At 47.3% G+C, this 23,301-nt stretch overlaps 1 protein-coding gene and 1 pseudogene across 1 annotated transcript; one reads left to right on the plus strand and one right to left on the minus strand.

Moving 5' to 3' along the window:
- Nucleotides 1-1,006: 1,006 nt before the first annotated feature.
- On the minus strand, nucleotides 1,007-4,956 carry LOC123439301. Its single transcript, XM_045116039.1, has 7 exons — nucleotides 3,704-4,956; nucleotides 2,677-2,716; nucleotides 2,513-2,589; nucleotides 2,055-2,149; nucleotides 1,663-1,730; nucleotides 1,471-1,578; nucleotides 1,007-1,383 (listed from the first exon to the last, which is right to left on the minus strand). Exons 1-7 carry the CDS (start codon nucleotides 4,953-4,955, stop codon nucleotides 1,071-1,073), a joined length of 1,953 nt encoding a protein of 650 aa, XP_044971974.1. The 5' UTR covers nucleotide 4,956; the 3' UTR covers nucleotides 1,007-1,070.
- Nucleotides 4,957-9,634: 4,678 nt separating this feature from the next.
- On the plus strand, nucleotides 9,635-21,567 carry LOC123441384 (annotated as a pseudogene).
- The last annotated feature ends 1,734 nt before the right edge of the window (nucleotides 21,568-23,301 follow it).

Consider the following 23,301-nt stretch of genomic DNA (forward strand, 5'->3'; position numbering starts at 1 on the left):
GGACTGGTTGGCGTGGGCGGAGTACTGCTACAACACCTCCTATCACTCCGCCCTGCGCACCACGCCTTTCGAGGTGGTCTACGGGGGCCCACCTCCGGCGATGCTCCCTTATGAGCCTGGGACGGCTCGGTCCAAGACGGCGGGCGACTTACTCCGCACCCGCGACGACATTCTGGCTGAGGCACGCCAGCGTCTTCTCCAAGCAGAGCAGCTGGCTCGGAAGTACTACGATGCTCATCATCGCGAGGCGGAGTTCGCGGTGGGCGATTGGGTGTGGCTGCGCCTCCTCCACAGGACCACGCAGTCTCTGGACCCGCGCTCCAAGCGCAAATTGGGACCTCGCTACGCCGGTCCCTTTCGTGTGATGGAGCGTGTCGGCACACTCGCATACCGCTTAGAGCTGCCAGCTGGTTCTCGCCTCCACGACGTCTTCCATGTCGGCTTACTGAAGGCCTACCGCGGGGACCCTCCTGCAGCGACACCGGCCCTTCCTCCTACTTCGGATGGCCGCCTCCTTCCAGCTTCCGCACAGGTGGCGAAGGTGCTACAGACGCAGCAGCGTCGCGGCGTCTGGCATGTCTTGGTACAATGGACCGGCCTGCCAGAGGAGGAAGCGACTTGGGAGAAGCTCGACGATTTCCGCCAGCAGTTTCCAGATGTTCAGCTCGAGGACGAGATGTTTGAGAAGGCGGGGAGAGATGTTATGACCGGTACAACGTACCAACGGAGGAGGCCCAATGTGCAGGGTTAATTACGGGCTTAGCCCAAGTTATCTTACCTATCTTAGAGTCCAAGTTATATTAGAGTCCAAGTTAGAGTCCAAGTTATCTAGGGTTTAGTGGAGGCTGTCCTCCTATATAAACACATGTACCCCTTCGATATTAAGCAGACAATAAACAATATATTCTGTTGTCGTCTCCCTCAGGAGACGAGAGCCCCAAACCCTAGCCGTCTCTCTCTCTCTCTCTCTCTCTCACGCCGCGACGGTGCCCCACCGCCGGCGCCGGCGTCCCCAACCTCGCAACCCGCACTTCCACCCCTACAACCTACGTCCGAGACCTGGTAGAACCCTAGCCTCTACCAATTGCCTTTTCCCTTCGAGAGTTGCCATGCTTGAATTTCCCTTGCTGCCACTTGTCATGTGTATCATTCGTATCGACCACAGCTCGTTGTTCACGGCTAGCTTTCCTCCATCTCCTGCGATGTTGATACCTCTCCTGATGAATGGGCTTGAATATCACTTGCAGCCACCCACGGAATGTATTCTTTGTCTCGATTGGCTTCTCACAAGTTTCAGATGTTGCCTTTGATCTTCTTTGGTCGCTGGCATCTCCAAGCATCCTTTCTTTTCGTATCAGTGTTGATGGCAGAATTTGCATGATGCTGAAACAATTGAACCAAGTATAAAATTAAGATCACTAAAGGGCTCCTTTTAGTAATAAAGAAGAGAGGTGACTCATTTTCTTGTACTTGTCCAAAGCTTGAATGACATCACTGATTTTGCTACGCATGACTTCAACAGACGCTGATGGTTCACTCGGTGATCCATGTAGAGCCAAGTCGAAATCTCCCAAAGCTCTAGGAAACAACAGACATTATGATAATCAGATATAAAGGTAAGTTTATTTCACCAACAAATGCTTGCTTTCCTCATCTATATACCTTAGGCAAAAATCCACAGCCTTCCATGCAGCTTCACGTTGACCATTATAGGAAGCATGTTTTACCATCTGCATCACGATTTTCTTAGGATTCAGTCAAACTGAGAATTCATAACATGAATTTTAAATAATTGCCCAAGAATGCTGACGGTTCATGATTCGAAATAAAGCAATTGATTTATAAACACGCTAGCACGGCTGCCTAAATAGTAAATAGTTTGGACAAATAAATGAAGAATCTGAAGCTTGTCAAAGAAGTTGTGTGCGCACCGCAGTCCAAAGAAACAAAAATAGAAACTTGACCACAAAGTGTTTATACTAGCAAATAGATAAGGATACACTCGTAACATGAGGCCCTGGACTATATCTGTGGGATACAATGACAGAACTTACTGGTCTGATACTGGAACGCAGAGATGATACTGGAGAAAACTGAAGTAACAATCTGTAGGTGCTGTCAGTTGACCTCTCAATTTCCAAGCATTGATCTGCAATTGACCATACAGATGTGAATGTCCTGGTCATGACAGCCAATTTGCAAGAACATATATCTGCAGAGCTAATAATGCTACCACACGGGCTGTACTTGCTTAAGATTTTCACCAAGAAAGTTACAGACATACAAATGAAGTGAAATCACATAAAATTTACAAGCATATTATACTTGACATGGGCGAGCATTTAGAGTAATGCTGCAGATTAAATTCAGCAGATATTCACAGATGATGCTAAGAAATTAATTGTAGATCAACGGTGTAAACATGCACTTGGTGAGTGTTGGCTGCACATCTAATATGTTATAACCAAGACAAATAAAGAGCATATATCAAGAAGTCAGGCTTATTAGTTACCAAGTTCTTGAAGCCAGTCTAGAGTCCGCAGCACTTGCACCACACACTGCTTTGCACTCAACCTGGCAGCAGTCATCCTGCAGAAGCAGTAGCATAAATGAAATAGATATATCATGCAAAAAATCAAATACTGAAACAGCTAAAATTAGCAAAGTTTGAATTACCGCTTAGAGCACTTGTCCGCTGGATTATCATTGTCTGCCCCTGCAAAAGTTTGGACAACGAAACAGTTAGATAAAAAGGACAGGGAAAGAAACATGTATAACTTGTCAATTGAGAAATTTTATTGTCCCCTCAGCCGATCATGGATGAATTTTTTTTGGACGATACATCATTACATTATTGGATTGCTCTGGTTTCTTGTAACGAATTATATCAGTGTGCCATAAACAACACGCATAGCAAGGCCATCCTGCAGTCGTAATATGGTGTCTGAGGATGTGCACAGGTTGGTCAAGCAAATATGGCCGAAAGGACCAGCAACATGAGATGAAATACACTGGCCCTAGCAGATTGCTGTTATTAGTGGATTTTCATGATAGTTTTGGTATTACATGCTGCATAAGCCACTTGAGGTTGTCTATATCCGTTGATGCTTCAATTTGGTTCATGGAACATATTTGAATTAGCAGGAACAAATCGCTGTTTTTCATGTTTGGTTGGAGGAACGGATGAGTCAGTTCATCATGCACAGCCTCAGTTATCATAAGCGCTATGTGCTGACCAGAGTTATCTAGGTATGTGATCATCCTACAAAAAACAAAAATTGGCCTCATGATACACCTCGACCGTCTTTGACAATATCAACAGCTATTTCATCTTGCATACTTGCATCTGACCACAATATGAAACTTGAGGTCACAGAATATATGATGTGTGTTCATGAACCCCATGTTGCCTACCTGCATAAGTGAGTTCTCCATACACAGGGTACATGCATTTTTTAAGTATGGGCTGCAGCTCCATTCGTGTTCTAACGCATCAACATGTATATGAATCAAAACATTGGAAAACATAGTTAGATTTAAAGATTAATGGACACCAGCTAAAGTTAATGACCACAAACAGTCCAATGTCCACAGTGTCAATACTGAAAACATTGTCCTAAGCACATATAACCAACAGACAACAAAGAGTTCAAAAGATAAGACTGCTAGTTAGATCACATGGGGATAAAGATGGAAGAATCACCTGGGGTCATGTTGAGGTACTTGGGGAAGTCGCATGCACAGTACATTGCAAGGTGGTACTTGTACCGTCCAAGAGAGAACGGGGCTATTGCTTCCACAGCTGCCCTTTCCATGTCAACTGCGATGGCCCAGGCAGTGTCGTCGTCAACATTCACCTTAGCCATCATGTAAAAAAGATGGTCATCCCGCCTGCTCGGCAGCGGGATATAGAGGATCAGTTTCTTCAAGTCCAGTTTTTGGGTCTCATCACACCACAGCCCAGGCAATACAGCAGCAAAACTTTGGTCAACTGAGATGTCAGCAACATCGACTCTGGAGCAGATCTCCCACTTGTCCGAAGAGATTTTCCTATTCCACACGGTGGCTCTCCAACCTTGGCCGCTTGTCCTGACAGCAGGGTCGTCGAATTCTACCTCGATGAATTTAATGACATCGTTGTAGCATGCAACATTGCAAAAATACTGAGGGGCGTACTCTGGGTGGCCATCGTCGTCGAGAAAGCTAACCCTTGATTCGGGGAAGGGGATAAATTTGATGACAGGATTCCCATCCAACAGGTTGCAAAGGAGGAGGATACCCCTCATGAGATCAACCCAGCCCAGTGAGCCTGCAACAATGACCTGCCGTGACAAGCCATGACGGCAACACATGAGCTTGTCAGACTGGGATAGGTGCCGCAACGACAGCCTGTGGCGACTCCACGCCCGCGTTTCAGATGAGTAGACGTGCGCATGAAACCACCAATCAAAATCTCTGGCGAAGCAGTCGCGGTCGATGTAGACCACGGCGTAGTGCTGCCGTCCGTCGGCGAGGGGCAAGAGGCCGAACCCCGACCTTCTGAAGAGCGTGGAGTCGGGGTCCAGGTCCGGGAGCAGTTGCAGCGACTGCTTCCCCGCGGGGGCGGCTGTGTAGACGAAGTGGTGGATGGAGCCGCCGAAGGAGAGGGTGAAGAGGACGAAGGCGGCCTCGGCGCAGACGAGGGAGGGCGGATTCTTCTCGTGGAAGACGGAGGGGTCGAGGCCGGGGCAGTTGAAGGTGAAGTAGGAGACGCCGGGCGGGTCGACGAGCCAGAAGGACACCTCCACGGCTTGGCCCTCGCTGGTGCGGCACCTGGCGGTGGTCTCGTTCCGGCGCTCCGAGAAACGCGGCTCCTCGCAGAGGAAGGCCCACTCGGGGAATCCGGAGGCGGCTCCGGCGGCTTTTGCGCCCACCAGGGCGGAGGGGTGGAAGGAAAGAGGGGGGAGCGGCGACATGGATCCCGGGTACTGAGGTCAGACGCGCAACAGGCCCTAGCGCGGCAAGTTTGGGGAATCGGATTGCCTGCCGAACACGGAATTGGTGAAATCCGGGAATCGCCGGATCGCCGGGAGGTGCAGGCGTCGGCGAGAATCGCCGTCGATGCGGGGGGGTTTTCTTTTAGGTCGATCGGGGAATTTCATCGTAGTCCAAAACGGACTCCACTACGGCTCGTGTCAGGCGTGCTCTAGGATCAAGCGAGCGCACGGCTGCACGCACAGATCCAACGGCTGTTACTCCATCGCTGGGTGATTGTAGGGAGAGCGTTCGCTCCTTCAAATTGTCCTTGACAAAAGCCTTTCTTTTTTTAATGGGGAAAAGAACCTTATTACAAAAATGACATACAAGAACTTTATATTAAATTAAAGCAACAGTAACATGGTTGACGAGGAGGGGTACAATGCCATTCGGAGCTTTTCTCAAACCAATCATAAGTTGTATATAAAATCTAGCGAGGACGGGGTGTCGACCCGTTGGCTGGGCAGCACGTAGTTTTTTTTATAAATACAAGCCAACAAGGGTTATACTTTGGGTTGGTCTTATATATTTATATATATATAATCTAGCTACCCTCGGCGAGCTCATGAGCGACCACATTTGCTTCCTCGTTGTTATAATATTCGAAACTGGTGATTGAGAAGTCACAATCCATATAATAATAGTCATCAAAAACTGTTGGCGCCTCTCTCGCATACAACTCTCCATTCTTTATGATGTTAATGACCTTCGAATTATCCGAGTTGGTAGCCAGACGATTGCATCCACCCCTTTGCGCAAGAGATAATTCAAATCCTAAATCCAAAGCCTTCATCTTCTAAACATATGCACACCAATCAATTGTTATATTACCTCCCAGCCACGAAAGTACATTTATCATCTCTTACAATTGCACCAATCATACCCATTAGCAAATCTTGATCGAAGGAAGCATCAACATTCAATTTTACAAAACCCATAGGGGTTCTAATCCAGCCCCTCTTTTTACAGTAGTATTTGAAGAGGAAGCAAATACATAGGCCAACTTGAGTGCTCGAATCTCTGTACTAATCTAATTGGCAAAGCATGCGGCAAGGCCAACCACGCGTGTGGCACGACGACAAAGGCTCAAAGTGATGTGACAAGCTCATGCGAGTGAGCGCGGTCGGCTAACATCAACCATCGAAGCCTCCAGACTAAAGCCACCTTGCTCCATGATGACGGTGTATAGGCCAGGGTGGACGTCAACCGACTAGCCCTCCCCACTAATGGTGGTTGCCACCTCCTTGACAACCTAATGCTCCTAAGGACATCGAGCCCGTCCTCCATAAAGACGCCCTCTTCCTCTTCCTGTCAATCATGATCACCAACCTTCTCAGGACCGATGTCTACTATGCAATTTCATTTTGTATACTTCATTGGGCCTCCAAGCGCATATTTTTGTAGGACAGTAGAAAATTTCCCTTAAGTGGATGACCTTACGTTTATCAATCCACGAGAGATGTAGGATGAAGGTGATTCTCTCACAAACAATCTTGCAACCAAATAGGAGGGATCTCTTGTGTCTCCAACACAACCATTATAATTATCAGTTGTATAGGTGCACTAGTTTGACAAAGAGGAGATGATAGATGTGTAATATGGATGGTAGAAATAACTTTTTATAATTAAAAAAACAAGGTAGCAAGTAACAAAAGTGAAATGGTAGAAATAAAGAGATGATAGATGTGTAATATGGATGGTAGAAATAACTTTTTATAATTTTTTATAATTAAAAAAACAAGGTAGCAAGTAAAATGGTGTTTCAATCCTTGGAAACAAGGCCTATGGTGCATACTTTTGCTAGTGCGAACTCTCACATCATTAACATAATTACACCACATGATAATCCCTCAAAGTGCAGTACATAATCACTCCAAAGTGTTTATTCGATAAAAAATAGTAGGTGAAATCACTTAGGCTGGTTGTAATGGGGAGTATCATATAGTAGTATCATGCATATGATACTAGTGTATGATATTACATCCGTAATGTATAGTATCATGTACTAGTATCATGTAATAGTTCATTTATTGTGCATGACACATAGTAGCACAACATTTAATATGATACGGTATCATAATATGATACTCAACCCTTTCTTTCCTCATTTAATTTCATGCCACCTCATCAAATATGCCTAGTTGACATGCATGATACTACTTATGATACTCCCATTACGACCAGCCTTAGGTGCCAAATCACCTCAAAGTTGTGTTTCCAATCAATCTACTGACCCATGCCCGAAGTGTCACGAGTATCCCTAGCGATTATATGATGACAACACCAAAAGATATGTCTCGTTCAACCTTGTGCCACCTCGGGTCCACAAGTTAACTACTAGATATGCATCAAGTGCTCTTAAATCTAGGGTATTCAATCCAACGTAGAGAAACATTAAAGAGAAAGACTCTTCACTGTAAAAATAATAGATGGAGATGAACGTCATAAGACCCAACTTTATTAATAAAGTTCATGATACATCAAGAGCAAATCCATCAAGAACATGAGAAAGAGAGAGAGAGATCGAAAACATCACTAGTGCACAAAATGAGTGTAAAAAACGGTCTTGATCGTGTGGACACCCGCCGCCACCAATATGGCGCCGCAATTAGAAAATACTGCTCGCGTTCGATCCGATGCGAGCAATATTTGGAATACCTACGATGTCGAATTATGTTGTACGCTGACATTATGATCTTTATCTATTGCGTCCACATTATTCCAATGTCACAAATACTGAAAAACATTGCACGCGATGTAACTTTTCAGCACGCTGGGGTTGTCAAAACCTTCCTTCGCTGGGTCTGAATCAGCGTCCTGAACTCCTCCGTCGTTGCTTTCTTCACCACAACGTCGACCTCCTTGTGCACTTCAGCCACACTCGTGAAGTTCGAGCACACTTCCATTGTGCTCTCAAACTTCGCACGATCACCGAGCGAGCACCCAAGGAATAATGCCCTCCATCCCATTCCCCATGTGAAAGGGTTGGGTTGGAGTTCATGATGAGGGAGAGTTGGTGAAACAGAGGTGTTGAAGAAGAGAGAGGGTTCGAGTGTGGTGCCGGGTAAGAAGTGTGGGTAAATATAGAGCGTTAGGCCGGTAGGATAGAATGCCGACCTTTAAACTGCCTGTTGTTGATAATGCAGATGGAAAAAGGGCAAGGAGGTGGTGACATCATTGGAGAATGGCAAGGAGGTCGTGTCGCACCCTAACGCCAAGATGAGGAACTACGAGCACTTTCATGAGGTGACAGGACCAACCCACTTATGTAAGGTGATCTTTGCTCCAAAGTTGGAGGCTTTACCTTTGCCTCTGGATTGTATGAAGCACTTCCCCGCCCGTGCCTATAGAATTCAGCCTGAAGACGAACACCAGATACTCATGGAGTGTCATGGTGAAGGTGGTCGGCGACAGGGCCACCCTTGATCCGGGTTGGGCTACTTTCGTTACTGTTCACCAGGCCAGGACCGGGTAGATGCTGACTTTCAAGTTGGTCACCCCAAACACCATGAAGGTGACCGTCTTCAGCAACGACAACATGGAGGTGTTCACCAAGTGCAAGAAGCACGACCAGGCCTTCGTCAAGACCGGGTAAATGATCTCTCGTTTGTTCGTTTAAGACTATGTATCGTGGTATCATTTAAAACTTATTGTACTATGTTTAACTTTTATGAGTGATTAAACTTTGATGTGTGGTGAAGTTTGTTTTTAGTTGCTTTATATTTATACCTCTGTTAAGCTCATCACATCATGAAGGAGGTAACCACACTATTATCGTGGACATAACCAAACAACAGGATCTGTGTTTCGCCTCAAATCAATCCAGAACCAAACAACATACTTTCTGTTTGAACATGGCTAAAAAATGCATGCAATCAATCAACATGCATGCTATTGTATGCTCTGCCACAGTCAACTCAGACAAGTATGCAAAGTGTCAACTCAGACAAGTAGGCCAAACATGTCCATAGAGTATTCCGATTAAGTTTCAAAAAGGAAATTGTATTCCGATTAACTGTGTGTGTTATCGATAGATTTATTATTTATTGTAGAGCACATCGTGTTTAGCCCCGATCAAATCAAAAGAAAGTAAAATCCGTGTCAGACAGACGTGTTCCTCTCACCAGCCCTCAACGCGCGTGCCGGAAGCAAATTACACCCCCCACATCGGCGGCGGCGGCGGAGATCCGCCCGTGCCTCTTCTTAGGCTGGTCACAATGGGGAGGAACTTAGTAGTAACATCACACACTCCAATACAAGTTTGCTTACGTGGCACGTATTTAATGAAGAGAGAGGTGCTTGTGGTAACTAGCTAAGTTACCGTAACATCACACACTTCAAGAAACAATGAGTCTATAGCCTAATAAATGCAACGTTGCATGACACTACATACATGTTACTCCCCATTGTGGAGGTAGGAACATAGTCTAGGAAAGTGTGTATGTTACTATCTTATGTTACTCCCCATTGTGACCAGCCTTACCCGCCGACTCGCTGCTGCCAATCCCCCCTTACCCGTACTCCAAGCCGTGCCACCACCATCCTCTTCCCCAAAAACGACCGACCCCGTGTTCAAAAGGCAATCTAATTCCCAAATTCTGCCCTAGCCTCCAGACCCATGGCGCTCCCCACCATGCCCTTCACCCCCCATCCCGACGCCCCCGGGTTTCCCGACTCGGCCATCCTCTGTAGGACGGGGCGCGTATCAGCGGACCGGAACGCGACCACCACCGAGTGACGCACCGAGGACGGCCAGGCCGTGGAGGTATCCTTCTGGCTCGCTGACCCACCGGTCATCTCCCACTTCTCCGTCAACTGCCCTGGAATCAATCGTGAGCACGAGGCTTGGCTCGTCTGCGCCGAGGACGCCTTCGTCCTCTTCAGCCTACAGTACTGGGGCCCCGCCCGCTTACTCGTCTACACGGCCGGGAAGCAGCCGTCCCTGCGGCTGCTCCCAAGCCCCAACCTTTCCCACTTCGGTGGGCAACAGTTTGGCCTCTTGCCCCGCGGCGACTGTGTCAGTACTGAATCTGCAAGACCAGTGTGGCGCCATCTTCAGTTAACGAACGTCCAAGATCGCTTGTATCCAACGTCTCGTGCAGCTCGCCATCACTATACCGTTTCATTTGCCGTTACTGTTTAAGTTCCGTTGCCGATTGAAGTTGTCTGTTGCTAGCAGGCTATAAAGCCAGGTGCTCGCGTCTGTAAGGAGCATTGAGAATTGCTAAGAAGCTTATTTACTTTACAGTACACTTTATATCAATATAAACCCTAGAGGGGCTACTTTCCCCTTTCCTCTTTTGATGTGTGAACGAGTTCATCACATTCTTGCTGAAATTCCTAGCTAGGGTGTGACAATTGGTATCATGAGCGCAGTCTTTCCTCGGAGAAGAGATAGATCATAGCTACCACAAGTAATTTCCCACCCTTCCCTCCCTTGTTCTCGGCAGACTTGGCGGCGATGGTGGCGGGGTCGGCGGGTACGGCGGCGGTAGAATAATTCGACGGCAGCTCGTTGAGCGAGACTGGTTGGAGAAGCACCCTGCTCCTCCAGTAAAATCCCAGGTCAAGCGACGGGTGGTGCTGTTTCGGCGGTGTTTTTCCCAGGCGGCGACAGGATTCAGTGCCAGATCGGGTTACCGGAGCTGTTCCGGCCGTAAAATTCCTCTCTGTGCCACTGTATCACGATGGGGCGTTCCAAATCTACCCCAGAGGAGTCGGAAGTTGCGGATCTACTCGCCATGAAGGGCGAATTCATGCAGTATTGGGAAGAAACTACAGATCTGAGAGGCCAGGTTGATGACTTGCGGAAAGACGTCCACATCATAAACCTCAAACACGACACGATGGTCTCTGTTCTTGACGGAGTGCAGAAAGCAGTCTCAACCCTCAGTTCATAGCTGTCGACTATGGCAGACGTTCTCAAATCCCTTCGATCCACGGAAGCCTCAAGTTCAGCACAACAGGGCAAATCATCACCTGATCTGCCATAAAAAGAAACAACAACAGTGGAAAGAGCCATGTGTGAAGAAATACGACGACGACTGGTGATGGAACAGGAAAATCAAGACTGGCCGCATCACAGATCCCAACCCACTTACCACCCATCCAGGTACCCAGGCCTGCTATTCCACCAGGGTTCGGAGCCAATCAACCAGTGGAAATACACTCGGGCAATGCCACTTCTACTGCAGCATATAAGACGGCCAGAACAACTGGTTTCCATGGGTTTCAACCACCAGGAGTTCGTCAGACCTGGGATGACTTCCAGAAGCATTATGACCAAGAGATGCGTACACAATTCCTGAACAGCATCACTAAAGGTCCACGTATGGATTTTCCTCGCTTTGATGGAGATAACCCAGCCGGGTGGATCAGACAGTGTGAGAAATACTTCCAGATGGCTGGAGCACCAGCTGAATTCAAGGTTAACTTAGCACAGCTTTATGTGGCAGGAAGAGCTGATGTTTGGTTAAGACGCTCTGGGATCCTTAAAAAGCAGTTAACCTGGGCACAATTCTGTGAAGAGATTATGTGCAGATTCTCATCAGCTAGCTCTTATGAGCTAACTGACAAATTTAACACCCTCAAGTAGAACACTCTCACTGTGTCTGAATATACTGACCAATTTGAAGAGCTAATGGCAGAGGTCCAGTCTGATAACCCTATCATGGATGAAAGTTGGTTTGTAAGGTGCTATGTCAATGGGTTGCATTCTCAAATCAAGTTCCAAGTTAGAGCCTTGAGACCTACTGGGCTAACAGAGGCCTATTGGTTAGCAGTGGACCTGGAAAGGGGAGCTGCTGAGAAGAAATCCTACACTAGTTACTCTGGAACCACTAAGTCTACCACTGGTTATTAGAAATTTACCACTGCCTTGCAGGAGAAACCAACTGAATCTAAACCTGCTATTGTCAACCAAGGAGCCAGGGAACCTGGTAAGTGTTGGAGATGTGGGGATGCATGGTTTCATGGACATAAATGCAAAATGGCTCCTGCACTAAATGTATTGGTTGGGGAAGATCCCACTGAACAAGCAAAAGATACTGAAGAGGTGGAGGAACATGAGATGGAAGTACAGCTGCAACAAGAGGAGAATTGTATGACACTATCTGCATAAGCAATGAAATCTGACAATGTCAACACTATATCTCTGTTAGTGCAGATTGGAGGAAAACAGGGGATTGCTTTAGTAGATTCTGGAAGCAACTCAACCTTCACCAGCCTCAAATTTGCCCTATCTACTAACTGCACCATCTTGAAAGACACTTCCAGGGCAGTAATTGTTGCTGAAGGAGGGACAATGTGGTCTGGCTCCTATGTTCCATCCACAACTTTTATTGCAGGCAATACCAAATTTACACAACAGTTCAGAGTACTGGATCTTCCTGGACATGATATAGTTCTAGGCAATGATTGGATGGAACAACATAGTCCTGTGGCTTTTCATTACAACCTAAGACAAATTTCTGTTATGATGGATAAGCAAATCCAGTGACAATTAGAGCCTGTGACACACTAGCTGATGCAACCCCCATAGAAGCAAATGAAGTGGACAAATTATTAGCTCTAGGGGCACCTGGGTATGTTCTGCATCTCATCAGAGACACTTCTCTCAAAGCACCAGCTCCATAGGAAATCCCACCACCAGTTTAGGAAGTACTACAACAGTTCCCTGAAGTTTTTCAGGAACCAAAGGGATTACCTCCAAAGAGAGACCATGACCACAAGATTCCCCTGAAGGACCAATCAGTACCACCAAACTCTAGGCCCTACATAGTACCACACATGCAAAGGAATGAACTGGAGAGACAAATTGACTCCATGCTCAGAGATAAGATTATAAGAGCCAGTGAAAGTCCATATTCCTCCCCTGCAATTTTGGTCATGAAAAAGGATGGCACCTGGAGAATGTGCATTGACTATAGGAAACTTAATGCTGCAACCATCAAAAATAAGTTTCCCATACCTGTGATTGAGGATCTTCTGGATGAACTCCAGGGAGCTACATACTTCACCAAATTGGATTTAAGATCTGGCTATCACCAGGTGAGAATGAATGAGCAAGATATACCCAAAATTGCATTCAGGACATATTTTGGTCACTATGAATTCCTGGTGATGCCCTTTGACTAGCTAATGCACGTCGGACTTTCCAAGCTCTGATGAACAACATATTTGGTCCATATCTCAGGAAGTTTGTGTTGGTACTTTTTGATGATATCCTCATTTTCAGCAAATCCCTTTCTGAACATTTGGAGCACATACAAATTGTTCTCCAACTCCTAAAGTGTCACACCCAAGATGCGACCCTATCCTCAATTTGGCACGAAGGCCTCGTCAGGGATAGAAGCGCATCTCGTCGTGTCGCAAGAATGGATATCGTTACAAGTACATGTACTGAAAAGAAGATATATATATATATAGAATTGGCTTACACTCGCCAGAAGCTACATCAGAGTCACATCAATACATTACATATTCATCAAGAGTAAGAGAGGGTCCGACTACGGATGAAAACAAACGACAAAAGAAGAACGACGTCCATCCTTGCTATCCCAGGCTGCCGGCCTGGAACCCATCCTAGATCGATGAAGAAGAAGAAGAAGAAGAAGCAACTCCAAATGAACAATCAACACGCTCGCGTCAAGTAACCTTTACCTGTACCTGCAACTGGTGTTGTAGTAATCTGTGAGCCACAGGGGACTCAACAATCTTATTTCCAAAGTTATCAAGACTAGAAAAGCTTAATGGGTGAGACATGGTTAAGTGGTGAGGTTGCAGCAGCGGCTAAGCATATATTTGGTGGCTAAACTTACGAGTACAAGAATAAGAGGGGGAAGATCTACGCATAACGGACGTGAACTACTGATGATCAAATGAATGATCCTGAGCACCTACTTACGTCAGACATAACCCCACCGTGTCCTCGATCGGAGCAGGGGCTCACGAAATAGACAGTCACGGTTACACACACAGTTGGCAAGTTTTAATTAAGTTAACTTCGAGTTATCTAGAACCAGTGTTAAACAAAGTTTCCACGTTGCCACATAACCACGGGCACGGCTTTCCCAAAAGATTTAACCCTGCAGGGGTGCTCCAACTAGTCCATCACAAATTACCACAAGCTACATAGAAATCCTCAATCACGAAGCTCGCGATTTCATCGAATTCCCTAGTGGAAAACCTCAACTCTGAGATTACCCAAAGCATCACCGGAATCGCGATGCACAAGATATCTCGTCAAACGTAAAACTAATCCAGCAAGGCCGCCCGACGTGTCAACGATCCCGATAGGAGCTGCGTATCTCGTTCTCAGGACACGATGGATGAGCGATGGTTACCACGCCAGACACCGAGTTGCCCCGGGTAGCGTTAGTAAGCTGCTCTGTTTTGGACCAGCACCATCAACACTGGCCCTCCCTGTATTATGTAGATTTACTCCTCGGGTAGCGCTAACTCCCTATGCATTTCATTTTAACAGAATTATTATGTTGGGCAAATGTAGTACCAATGTTGGGCCTTGCCAGACCAGCTTTAATCTATAACGAATTATCAAGGGGGTCCCCATAACAAGCCCGATCGTGTTAGGAGCGCTCATTTATGGAACATAACACCGGTAGCCGAAACTAAGGGGGCAAAGGTGGAACAAAACACCAGGCTAGAAAGGCCGAGCCTTCCAGCTTTTACCAAGTATATAGGTGCATTAAATTAAATAGCATTAATAAGGTGATATGACAAGGAACCCATGTTTTCACATGGAAGCAATGAACCTGCAACTGGCAACGCTAACACAGGGTTAAGCAAGCAGTAACATAGCCAATCAGTGGTTTGCTAGGTTGAACAGGTTGAAGGTTTCATGGCATTGTTGAAAGGCTGATATTTAACATGTGGTAGGCAACGAGACATAACCGATAGAAGCGATAAAACTAGCATGGCAATGATAGTAATGGTATCTGGGGAAATGGTCATCTTGCCTGAGATCCCGCTTGGAAGAAGAATGCCTCCGTGAAGTAGACGAACCGACGTAGTCGAACGGGTCCTCACAATCCGGCACGCTGCGGAACTCTATCGAGACGAAGCAAACCGGAAACACAAATCAACACACGGAATTCACCACACTATGCACAACACATATGATGCATGAGCAGCTGAATATATGCAAGTCACGACATGACAATTCACACAACCAAACACTACACATTAAGTGAAGTTCAATATGCAACGGGTTGCATATTGACGAAACTCCACGTTTATTTATTTAGTTCTATCCCGATTAGATACACGACATTATTAAATGTGATTAAACATGGCAAGAGATGAAGCACAATCAAACTACCTATCTAGGCATTTTAAATGAGGTCGGAAATGACATATAGCACCTCCGAGACGACCTCACATGTTAATTTACAATTCTGTCCAGATCTGAACTAATGCTTTTAGTTAGTTGTTAAACAGAAAACAAATAGGTTCACGTGATTCTACGCGTCGAGACAAGTAATCTACACATAAAGAACATCTCCAACGGAGCTACGGTTCAAAAGTTACAAGCACCACAAGATATGATGACATGAATGCAATATGTGTGCAACGGCGGTCACGAGCACTTCAAAACATACAACCGGGAAGAGAAAATGAAACTACACGAGATTCTGAGCAAGTTTCATGTAGGGCACGATCAAATCGGAGCTATGGTTCAACAACTACGAGCAAAACAAGAAATCATTACAATCTGCCAAAATCAACCACATAGCATTTTCTACGCCCCACAACTACGGCTACACAACTCCGATAAACTCAAGCAAGGCATAACACGAAATAGGGCAAGAAGCACTACTACAAACAACTAACAACAACTAGCATGGCATCATGGATCACTAGGGAAAGAAGACACAAAATGGCATCCCACACACTATTTCAGACTTAGTGAAAATTACACATCATGAAAGTGCAGTTTTCGATCTGAAGGCATATTGACAGCAGCAAAACCTATAGCTACAGGACTCCAAATGGCATGAATGTTCACAGCATGCTAGAGAAACACAAGGGATACAACTAACTCCATCGGACCAACCTCAAAAGAGCTACAGATCAAAAGATACAAGCAAGACAAGACAACAACAAAATAATAACAGATTTCAGACTTAGAAATATTTCAGCACCTCCAAAACAACACTATTTCTAGCAACTTGAGGGCAAGCAAACCACACCTAAACATGCATTTCTATTGCAACTGAAAATGCCAGGGGCTAGACAAAACATCGAAGATCAACTCTCTAGTTGACAACTCCTTCAAACGAAGCACAGAATAAATCCTACAAATTAAACAAAAGGGCATCACGGCAAAATATCTCGCGAACTAACTTGCTAAAAAGTTAAAACTAAATACACAGAAAAATCCCATGGATTATTCTACCCCGAAAACATATAAAATATGTGGGGTTGCAACACAAAAATAATGCCACACATAAATGCGAGATAATAACCTATACACGGGAAAATAAACTAGTGGCAATCCCTACACGCAAAAATACGAGTGACCGCTCTAAAATACATGGAATAATGGTTCCTAAAACATGGGCATTTATACTACGACATCCGAGCAATTCGAACACGCGCGGAAAATTATTACAAGACAAAACCTATAGAAACAGCACGCTAACCTATGCATACGACACTTCAAACAACGACAAATAATTATGCAAGTTTTATAAACGGATTCTACGCGCAAAACTACATGAAAAACATATTTAATACGTCGCGATCCGACAAACGATTTAAAAGATACAGGCGTTTATATATACGTATATTTCTGGAATTTAGATAATTCCTAAAACAACCTAAAGCACTAATGGGCCGAACAGTAGCGCTATATAGCAAAAATGCGCTCAGGGCAAGGGATTAGGGGCTACCTTGGGGTAGGCCTTGGGTTGGTTGGAGGGAGGAGCAGATGGGTCGGGGGAGCTGCTGACCAGCTGGGCCTCGGGGCGAGGCAGAGGGGGCCTAGGCGCTGCCTGCTGCTGGGCCAGGGCGAGCTGGCCAATGCGGCCAGGGAAAGGCCGAGCCTTCCTCGTCGTGCCCGTCGTGTCGAGGCACGGGACAGAGCGACGACGGCGCCTGCTGGCGGGACGAGAAGGGGATCCCATCGAAGGTTGGAGGGGTGGCTGCGCGAGTCCAGCAGGGGGGTGCGGCGGCCAGATCCGGGCGGTGGCTCGCCGGATCTGGCGCGGGGCGGCGACGCAGGGCTCTAGCAGCGACGGGAACTGCGGCGGCGAGGCGCTGGCGACGAGGACGGGCGCAGGCGGCGGGGACGCTGGGGCGGCAGGATCTGCGGCGAGCACGGGAGACAAGGCGGCGACCGGCGAGGTCCTCTGGCGAGGAGAGGCTCCGGCGGCTCGATTCCGGTAGGAGGCCGGTGGGCACGGGAGATGCTGGGCGCGGGAGGAGCCTCGGGCAGGGGCTCGGGAGGCATAACGGGGCGTCGGCCGGATGGGCTTGGATCGGGCCTGACGCGGGCTCAGGCGGGCCCGACGGCTGGAGGAGGGAGACAAGGAGGAGGCTGCGGCTAGGGTTTGATGGGGGGCTCGGATTTCGAGGCAAAGGGAGAGGGGGCTGTCTAAAATGCACTCGGGAACTATATATAGACAAATGGGGGGGGCTAGGTTTAGCGAAATTTCGACCCGGATCCAACCGTGCGGTCGAATTCGGATGATTCCGCACGAGGGAACGGGCGAGGCCGTGCAGAGGGGATATCCGGAGACGAGAGGGAGAGCGGGCGTCGCTGCAACGCATTTTAAAACACCGACAAACGTCCGACGGTAGACCGAATACGGTGCCGCTACGGTCGACTGTTTGGGTACCAGACGGACTCCGATCGCGATGAAATTCGACAGGAGGCCTAGCTATATCTAATCACAACCGCATGCCAAGTTTCACCTCGATCAGAGAAAGTTTTACGCACAATTTTAAGACAGGGTTTCGACGATGCCGTGGCGCGTGCGTGTGCGGTCGGGCTCAGAACGGACAACGACGAGAACCGGTAACTAACAACGGATGCAAGTTTGAAAATAGGCGGCAACGGGATGCCGATGCGATGCAGATGACGCGCATGATGCGATGATGATGCGACAAAAGAAAATAGACACACGACGAAAACGGAAAGAGAGGGGAATCTTCTAGAACGTCGTCATCGGGCTATCACATAAAGGAACACCAACTCTTTGTTAAACAATCTAAATGTGTGTTTGCTTCCAGACAAGTGGACTACCTGGGCCACATCATCACTGGAGAAGGGGTATCAACTGACCCTGCCAAAATCACTGCAGTTGCTGATTGGCCATTTCCTACTACAGTTAAGCAACTCAGAGGATTCTTAGGTCTCTGTGGATATTACAGAAGGTTTATTAAGAACTTTGGTACCCTTGCTAGGACACTACATGATATTCTGAAGAAAGACAGTTTCCACTGGACAACTCTTCAAACTACTGCTTTTTCTAACCTAAACAAGCTATGATTCAGGCACCAGTACTAGCACTTCCTGATTTCTCTAAGCCATTCACCATTGAAACAGATGCTTCTGGAGTGGGAATAGGAGAAGTCATGATGCAGAAGGGAAGGCCACTAGCTTATTACAGTTCCACTCTCTGTCCCAAAAATGCTGCACTATCAACTTATGAAAAAGAAGCTCTTGCAATCATTGCTGCTCTCAAAAGGTGGAGACACTACTTTCTGGGGAATGATCTCATCATTAAAACTGATCATCAAAGTTTACAATTCATGACACACCAAAAGATTTCCACAGGCATTCAGCAGCTCATGCTCAAACTGCTGGAATTCAATTTCTCCCTGCAATACAAGAAAGGAAAAGAGAATATTGTTGCTGATGCACTATCTAGAAGAGATTCTATCATGGCTATTTCTGTAGTTACACCCCAATGGATCTCTGCAGTTGAACACCTCTTATACCCAAGATAACACATGTCAAGCACTGTTGGAGAGACTTTTACTTTCACCAAACCATGCTGAAAACCAAAACAGCTTACACTCACGGATCATTAGGCACAATGGGAAGATTTATGTGGGGAAGGACATGGAACTAAGAACAAAGTTACTCACAGCCCTTCATTCATCAGCTATTGGGGGTCATTCTGGCAGAAAAGCAACTTATCACAGAATCAAACAAATATTCTACTGGCCACGGCTGAAACAAGCAGTGGACAATTTTGTGGCAACATGCCCAGCGTGCCAGAAAAACAAGGGAGAAAACTGCCCTTACCCAGGATATCTGGATCCTCTACCACTTCCTGATATGGTGTGGACACATTTGAGCATGGATTTCATTGAGGGGTTGCCTAAATCAAATGCACATGATGTTATATTAGTGGTAGTAGACAGACTATTCAAATTTGCCCACTTCATTCCTTTATCTCACCCATACACTGTTCAAACAGTTGCCCGAGCCTTCATTGATAATGTGATTAAACTACATGGTCCTCCTTTGGCCATTGTATCTGACAGATATTGAATCTTCACAAGTCAGCTGTGGCAGGACATCTTTAAGGGCATGGGCATTAACCTAAGATACAGTTCTGCTTACCACCCTGAATCTGATCGCCAAACAGAGCGTGTGAATCAATGCCTAGAAAATTACCTTCGCTGTCTCAGCTCAATGCAGCCCAAGAAATGGGCCAAACACCTGGCCATGGCAGAGTATTGGTACAATACAACATACCACAACTCCCTCCAAAAAACACCTTTCAAGGCTGCCTATGGATATCCACCACCCAACATATGTGAGAACATTCTGCCTGACAATATGACAGCAAATGCACAATAGTTTATCTCAGACAGAGAAGCACTTCTCCAACACCTAAAGGAAAACCTCACTACTGCTCAAGCTTGCATGAAAAATATATGCTGACAAGAAATGCACAAAAAGGATCTTGGAAGTTGGAGATATGGTGTACCTCAAAATGCAACCCTATCGCCTTAATGCCTTCGGACTGCGTACCCACATCAAGCTCCAGAGCAAGTACTACGACCCTTTCCGCATAATTGACAAAGTGGGACACGTCGCCTACAAGCTCTTTCTCCCACAGAGCACCAGCATCCACCGAGTCTTCCATTTCAGCCAGTTGAAGAAGCACGTGGGACCTAAGGCGATTCCTTGCTCAGACCTTCCTTTGGTACGATCCGATGGGATGATCCTCACCGAGCCAGTTCTGGAGACACGCCAAATTCCTTGCAACAACCTGCCGGTCGTCGAGTGGGCAAACCTACCTCCGGATGATGCCTCGTGGGAAGATGCCGCATTCATGAAGAAGATGTTTCCAGCATTTTTCAACGCTACTGTCGATCGCTGGTTCAATCGCTGACCTCCTTGAGGACAAGTTCGATCTTTCCGAGGGGCATTGTCAGTACTGAACATGCAAGACTAGTGTGGCACCATCTTCAGTTAACGAACGACCGAGATCGCTTGTATCCAACGGCTCGCGCAGCTCGCCGTCACTGTACCGTTTCACTTGCCGCTACTGTTTAAGTTCCATTGCCGATTGCCGCTGTATGTCGCCAGTAGGCTATAAAGCCAGGTGCTCGCGTCTGTAAGGAGCATTGAGAATTGTAAGAAGCTTATTTACTTTACAGTACACTTTATATCAATATAAACCCTAGAGGGCTACTTTCCCCTTTCCTCTTTTGATCTGTGAACGAGTTCATCGCATTCTTGCTGAAATTCCTAGCTAGGGTGTGACAGAATGCGAGCACTACGCCCTGGCCTTCCTCCGCTGCAAGTGGAGCCTCCAAGACGACGTTTTCCGGTTTCATGCCCATGTATTCTCGTCTCAAACACACGCATGGACGACCAGGAGGGCATGGACGACCAGGAGGGCATGCTTAGCAGACCCTGCTGACAAGCCATTGTGTGCTCGAAATGACCTGCTCAACCAGATCAGGGTTGGAGCGAGCTCGCTGGGCTGGTTTGATAAACACCATGGCATCCTCCTTCTTGACGAGCCACATGCTGATCACGCAATTCTCCCTCCCTCCCTCCCTCCCTCCCAACCCTAGTCGCCTCCCCCTCCGCCTCCGCCTCCCCCTCCCCCTCCCTTCCTCGCCGCCGCCTGAGGCAGCCGCCGGGCAAGCCCGGGGCGTCAAGGATGGTGGCGGCGGGGCCTAGGCTGCCCTGCCTCTGCATGCAGAGTCCCGGATCTGGAGCGGCGGTTCCATTGGCGAGGCACGACAGGCTAACAGCCGTGCGGGAGGTGGATCCGGCGTCTCGGCCGCGCGGGCGGCGGGATCCGGTGGTCGCTGGCGTTCGGCGACGGCTTTTGCGGTGGCCGGTGCGCGCGATCTAGCGCCTCCCCTCCTTCCCTGTTCGGCGTGCGGGCCAGCCTGGTCGGGCCACGCTTCCTCGGATTGCCGGTTTTGTATAGGAGGTGCTGCTACTGGTGGGGATCTAGTTCGGGCGAAATCCCTTGTCGGCCATGGCCGGCCGCATCGACGGCGACGCCCAAGGGCGCCGTTTCCTTCCTTGGAGGCGTCGGTATGGACTGATCCCCTCACTTCCCCTTCCCCTAGGTCTCCTTGGCGAAAGCCTTAACTTTGTCCATCCCAACCAACTACTGCTCACCACAGCCTGCTTCTCATGCGTCTTCCCCAAGTACCTCAACATTCCCCCAGGTGCTTCTTCCTTCTTTCTTCCCATGTGATTTAACCAGCAATGCTATCTTCGAATTTTTGGTTTGTATGCTAGTCATATATGTAACTTATAAGTGCTCATGAGAACGTCTCAGTTTTAACACTATTAATTTGGGCTCTTTGGAATAATTAGTTTAGCTGTTTGTTCACATTAGAAATAGACTAGGGTTTGCCATGCATTGATTCATGCTATGCTATCCATTGGGTTCTTGGTTTTCTGTTTGTTATGAATTGTACATTTCAGTACCGAGTATTGACACTGTTGCCGTTGGACTTCTTAGCTGTTTGTTAACCCTCATCATACATGTCTGCACGTTAGAAACTGACATGAGGCAGCAGACGGCACACAAAAAATGTGCTACCAGTATGTCATACATGGTAGACATACTGCATGCTAAAAGTATGCAAGGTGAGACAGCAGAGATAATTAACTTGTTTTATTAGCATAGTGTTACGATAATTGAGGCCGTAATGAACCGCCTCATCCCATTGCTTCTATAAACAGAAATGAATTGTTGATGCCAATTCAAATCCATTCCTGGAATCAAATTTAAGTATCAAATGAGAGACAAGTCTCTATCATCAAGTGTTGTTTGCACTACAGAATACCGAAGCACAAGTACCTCTTGTGCAAACTGCATAGTGCCTCATCTATCATGAAAATGCCACCACGTTGTCATCCAAACCTCATGTGTTACAACAGTCCTTTCATCATTACGTTATCGGTCCTTTCATGTCATTTCTGGTTGACCAACTTCTGCACATCCCAAACCCCACTTTAGCACTGTGGATTTTTTTTTCTTTTTTTAGAAAAAGGAGGTTAAACCCCGGCCTATGCATCAATCGATGCATGCATCCATTTTATTAATTATTCCACAAAGGTCTAACAAGAGTATACATCAGTCCACCTAAAGCCACCACTCACACCTACAAACTCGATAATGTAGAGTGCTCTCACTCCACATATCTAAGACCGGTGTTGTTTCCAATCCATCCACATAACGTATCGGGAACAACAGCCGGTGCAGCACACCTAAAACGCACACCTCACGCACACGTTTTACCAGCCGCCATCATCCTCGAACCACTGATCCATCTTCAGGAAAGAGATCCGCATCATCCTTGTCAGTCCAATCATCTGTCAACGTCACCACGGCGCCCAACGGATCCACCGTCCTGCGCTCATCCGTACAGATGCGAAGACTCCGGAAGATCTGTCGTGCGTAGCACCTGCCAACCAGGCATGACTCAGCGTAGCACCTGTCGGCCAGGCATGACTTGACAGCTCCACCAAAATTCTGTGCAAGACGAAGCCGCTCCACCTCCTGCCTCAGTCAGCCAGCGCTGCTCCACAAACGATGCTCCCAAGAGAGAAACGGCACCGCAGTACCGCCATCGTCCGATCTGGAAGACCAGATCCTAGGGTTTCTCCCGAAGCAGTGCCCACCACCAGCAACCATTCAGGACCCACACGGTGCCCACCACCACTCAACCCTCAAGGCGAAGCCTTCAGAAAGGTCACGACATCAAGGACGCCGCCGCCCCCCACCGAAGTTAGGGTTTTCACCCGAGAGGCAAGGAAGGGGAGCA

Source organism: Hordeum vulgare, chromosome 3H, assembly GCF_904849725.1.
Source record: "Hordeum vulgare subsp. vulgare chromosome 3H, MorexV3_pseudomolecules_assembly, whole genome shotgun sequence".
Lineage (NCBI taxonomy): Eukaryota > Viridiplantae > Streptophyta > Magnoliopsida > Poales > Poaceae > Hordeum > Hordeum vulgare.

Coding starts and splice junctions, on each gene's coding strand:
- LOC123439301 (XM_045116039.1), bottom strand. CDS start 4,955: ATGTCGCCGCTCCCCCCTCTTTCCTTCCACCCCTCCGCCCTGGTGGGC. Junction 2,590..2,676: donor GCGGACAAGTGCTCTAAGCG/GTAATTCAAACT, acceptor CTGCTTCTGCAG/GATGACTGCTGCCAGGTTGA. Junction 2,150..2,512: donor AGACTGGCTTCAAGAACTTG/GTAACTAATAAG, acceptor GGTCAATTGCAG/ATCAATGCTTGGAAATTGAG.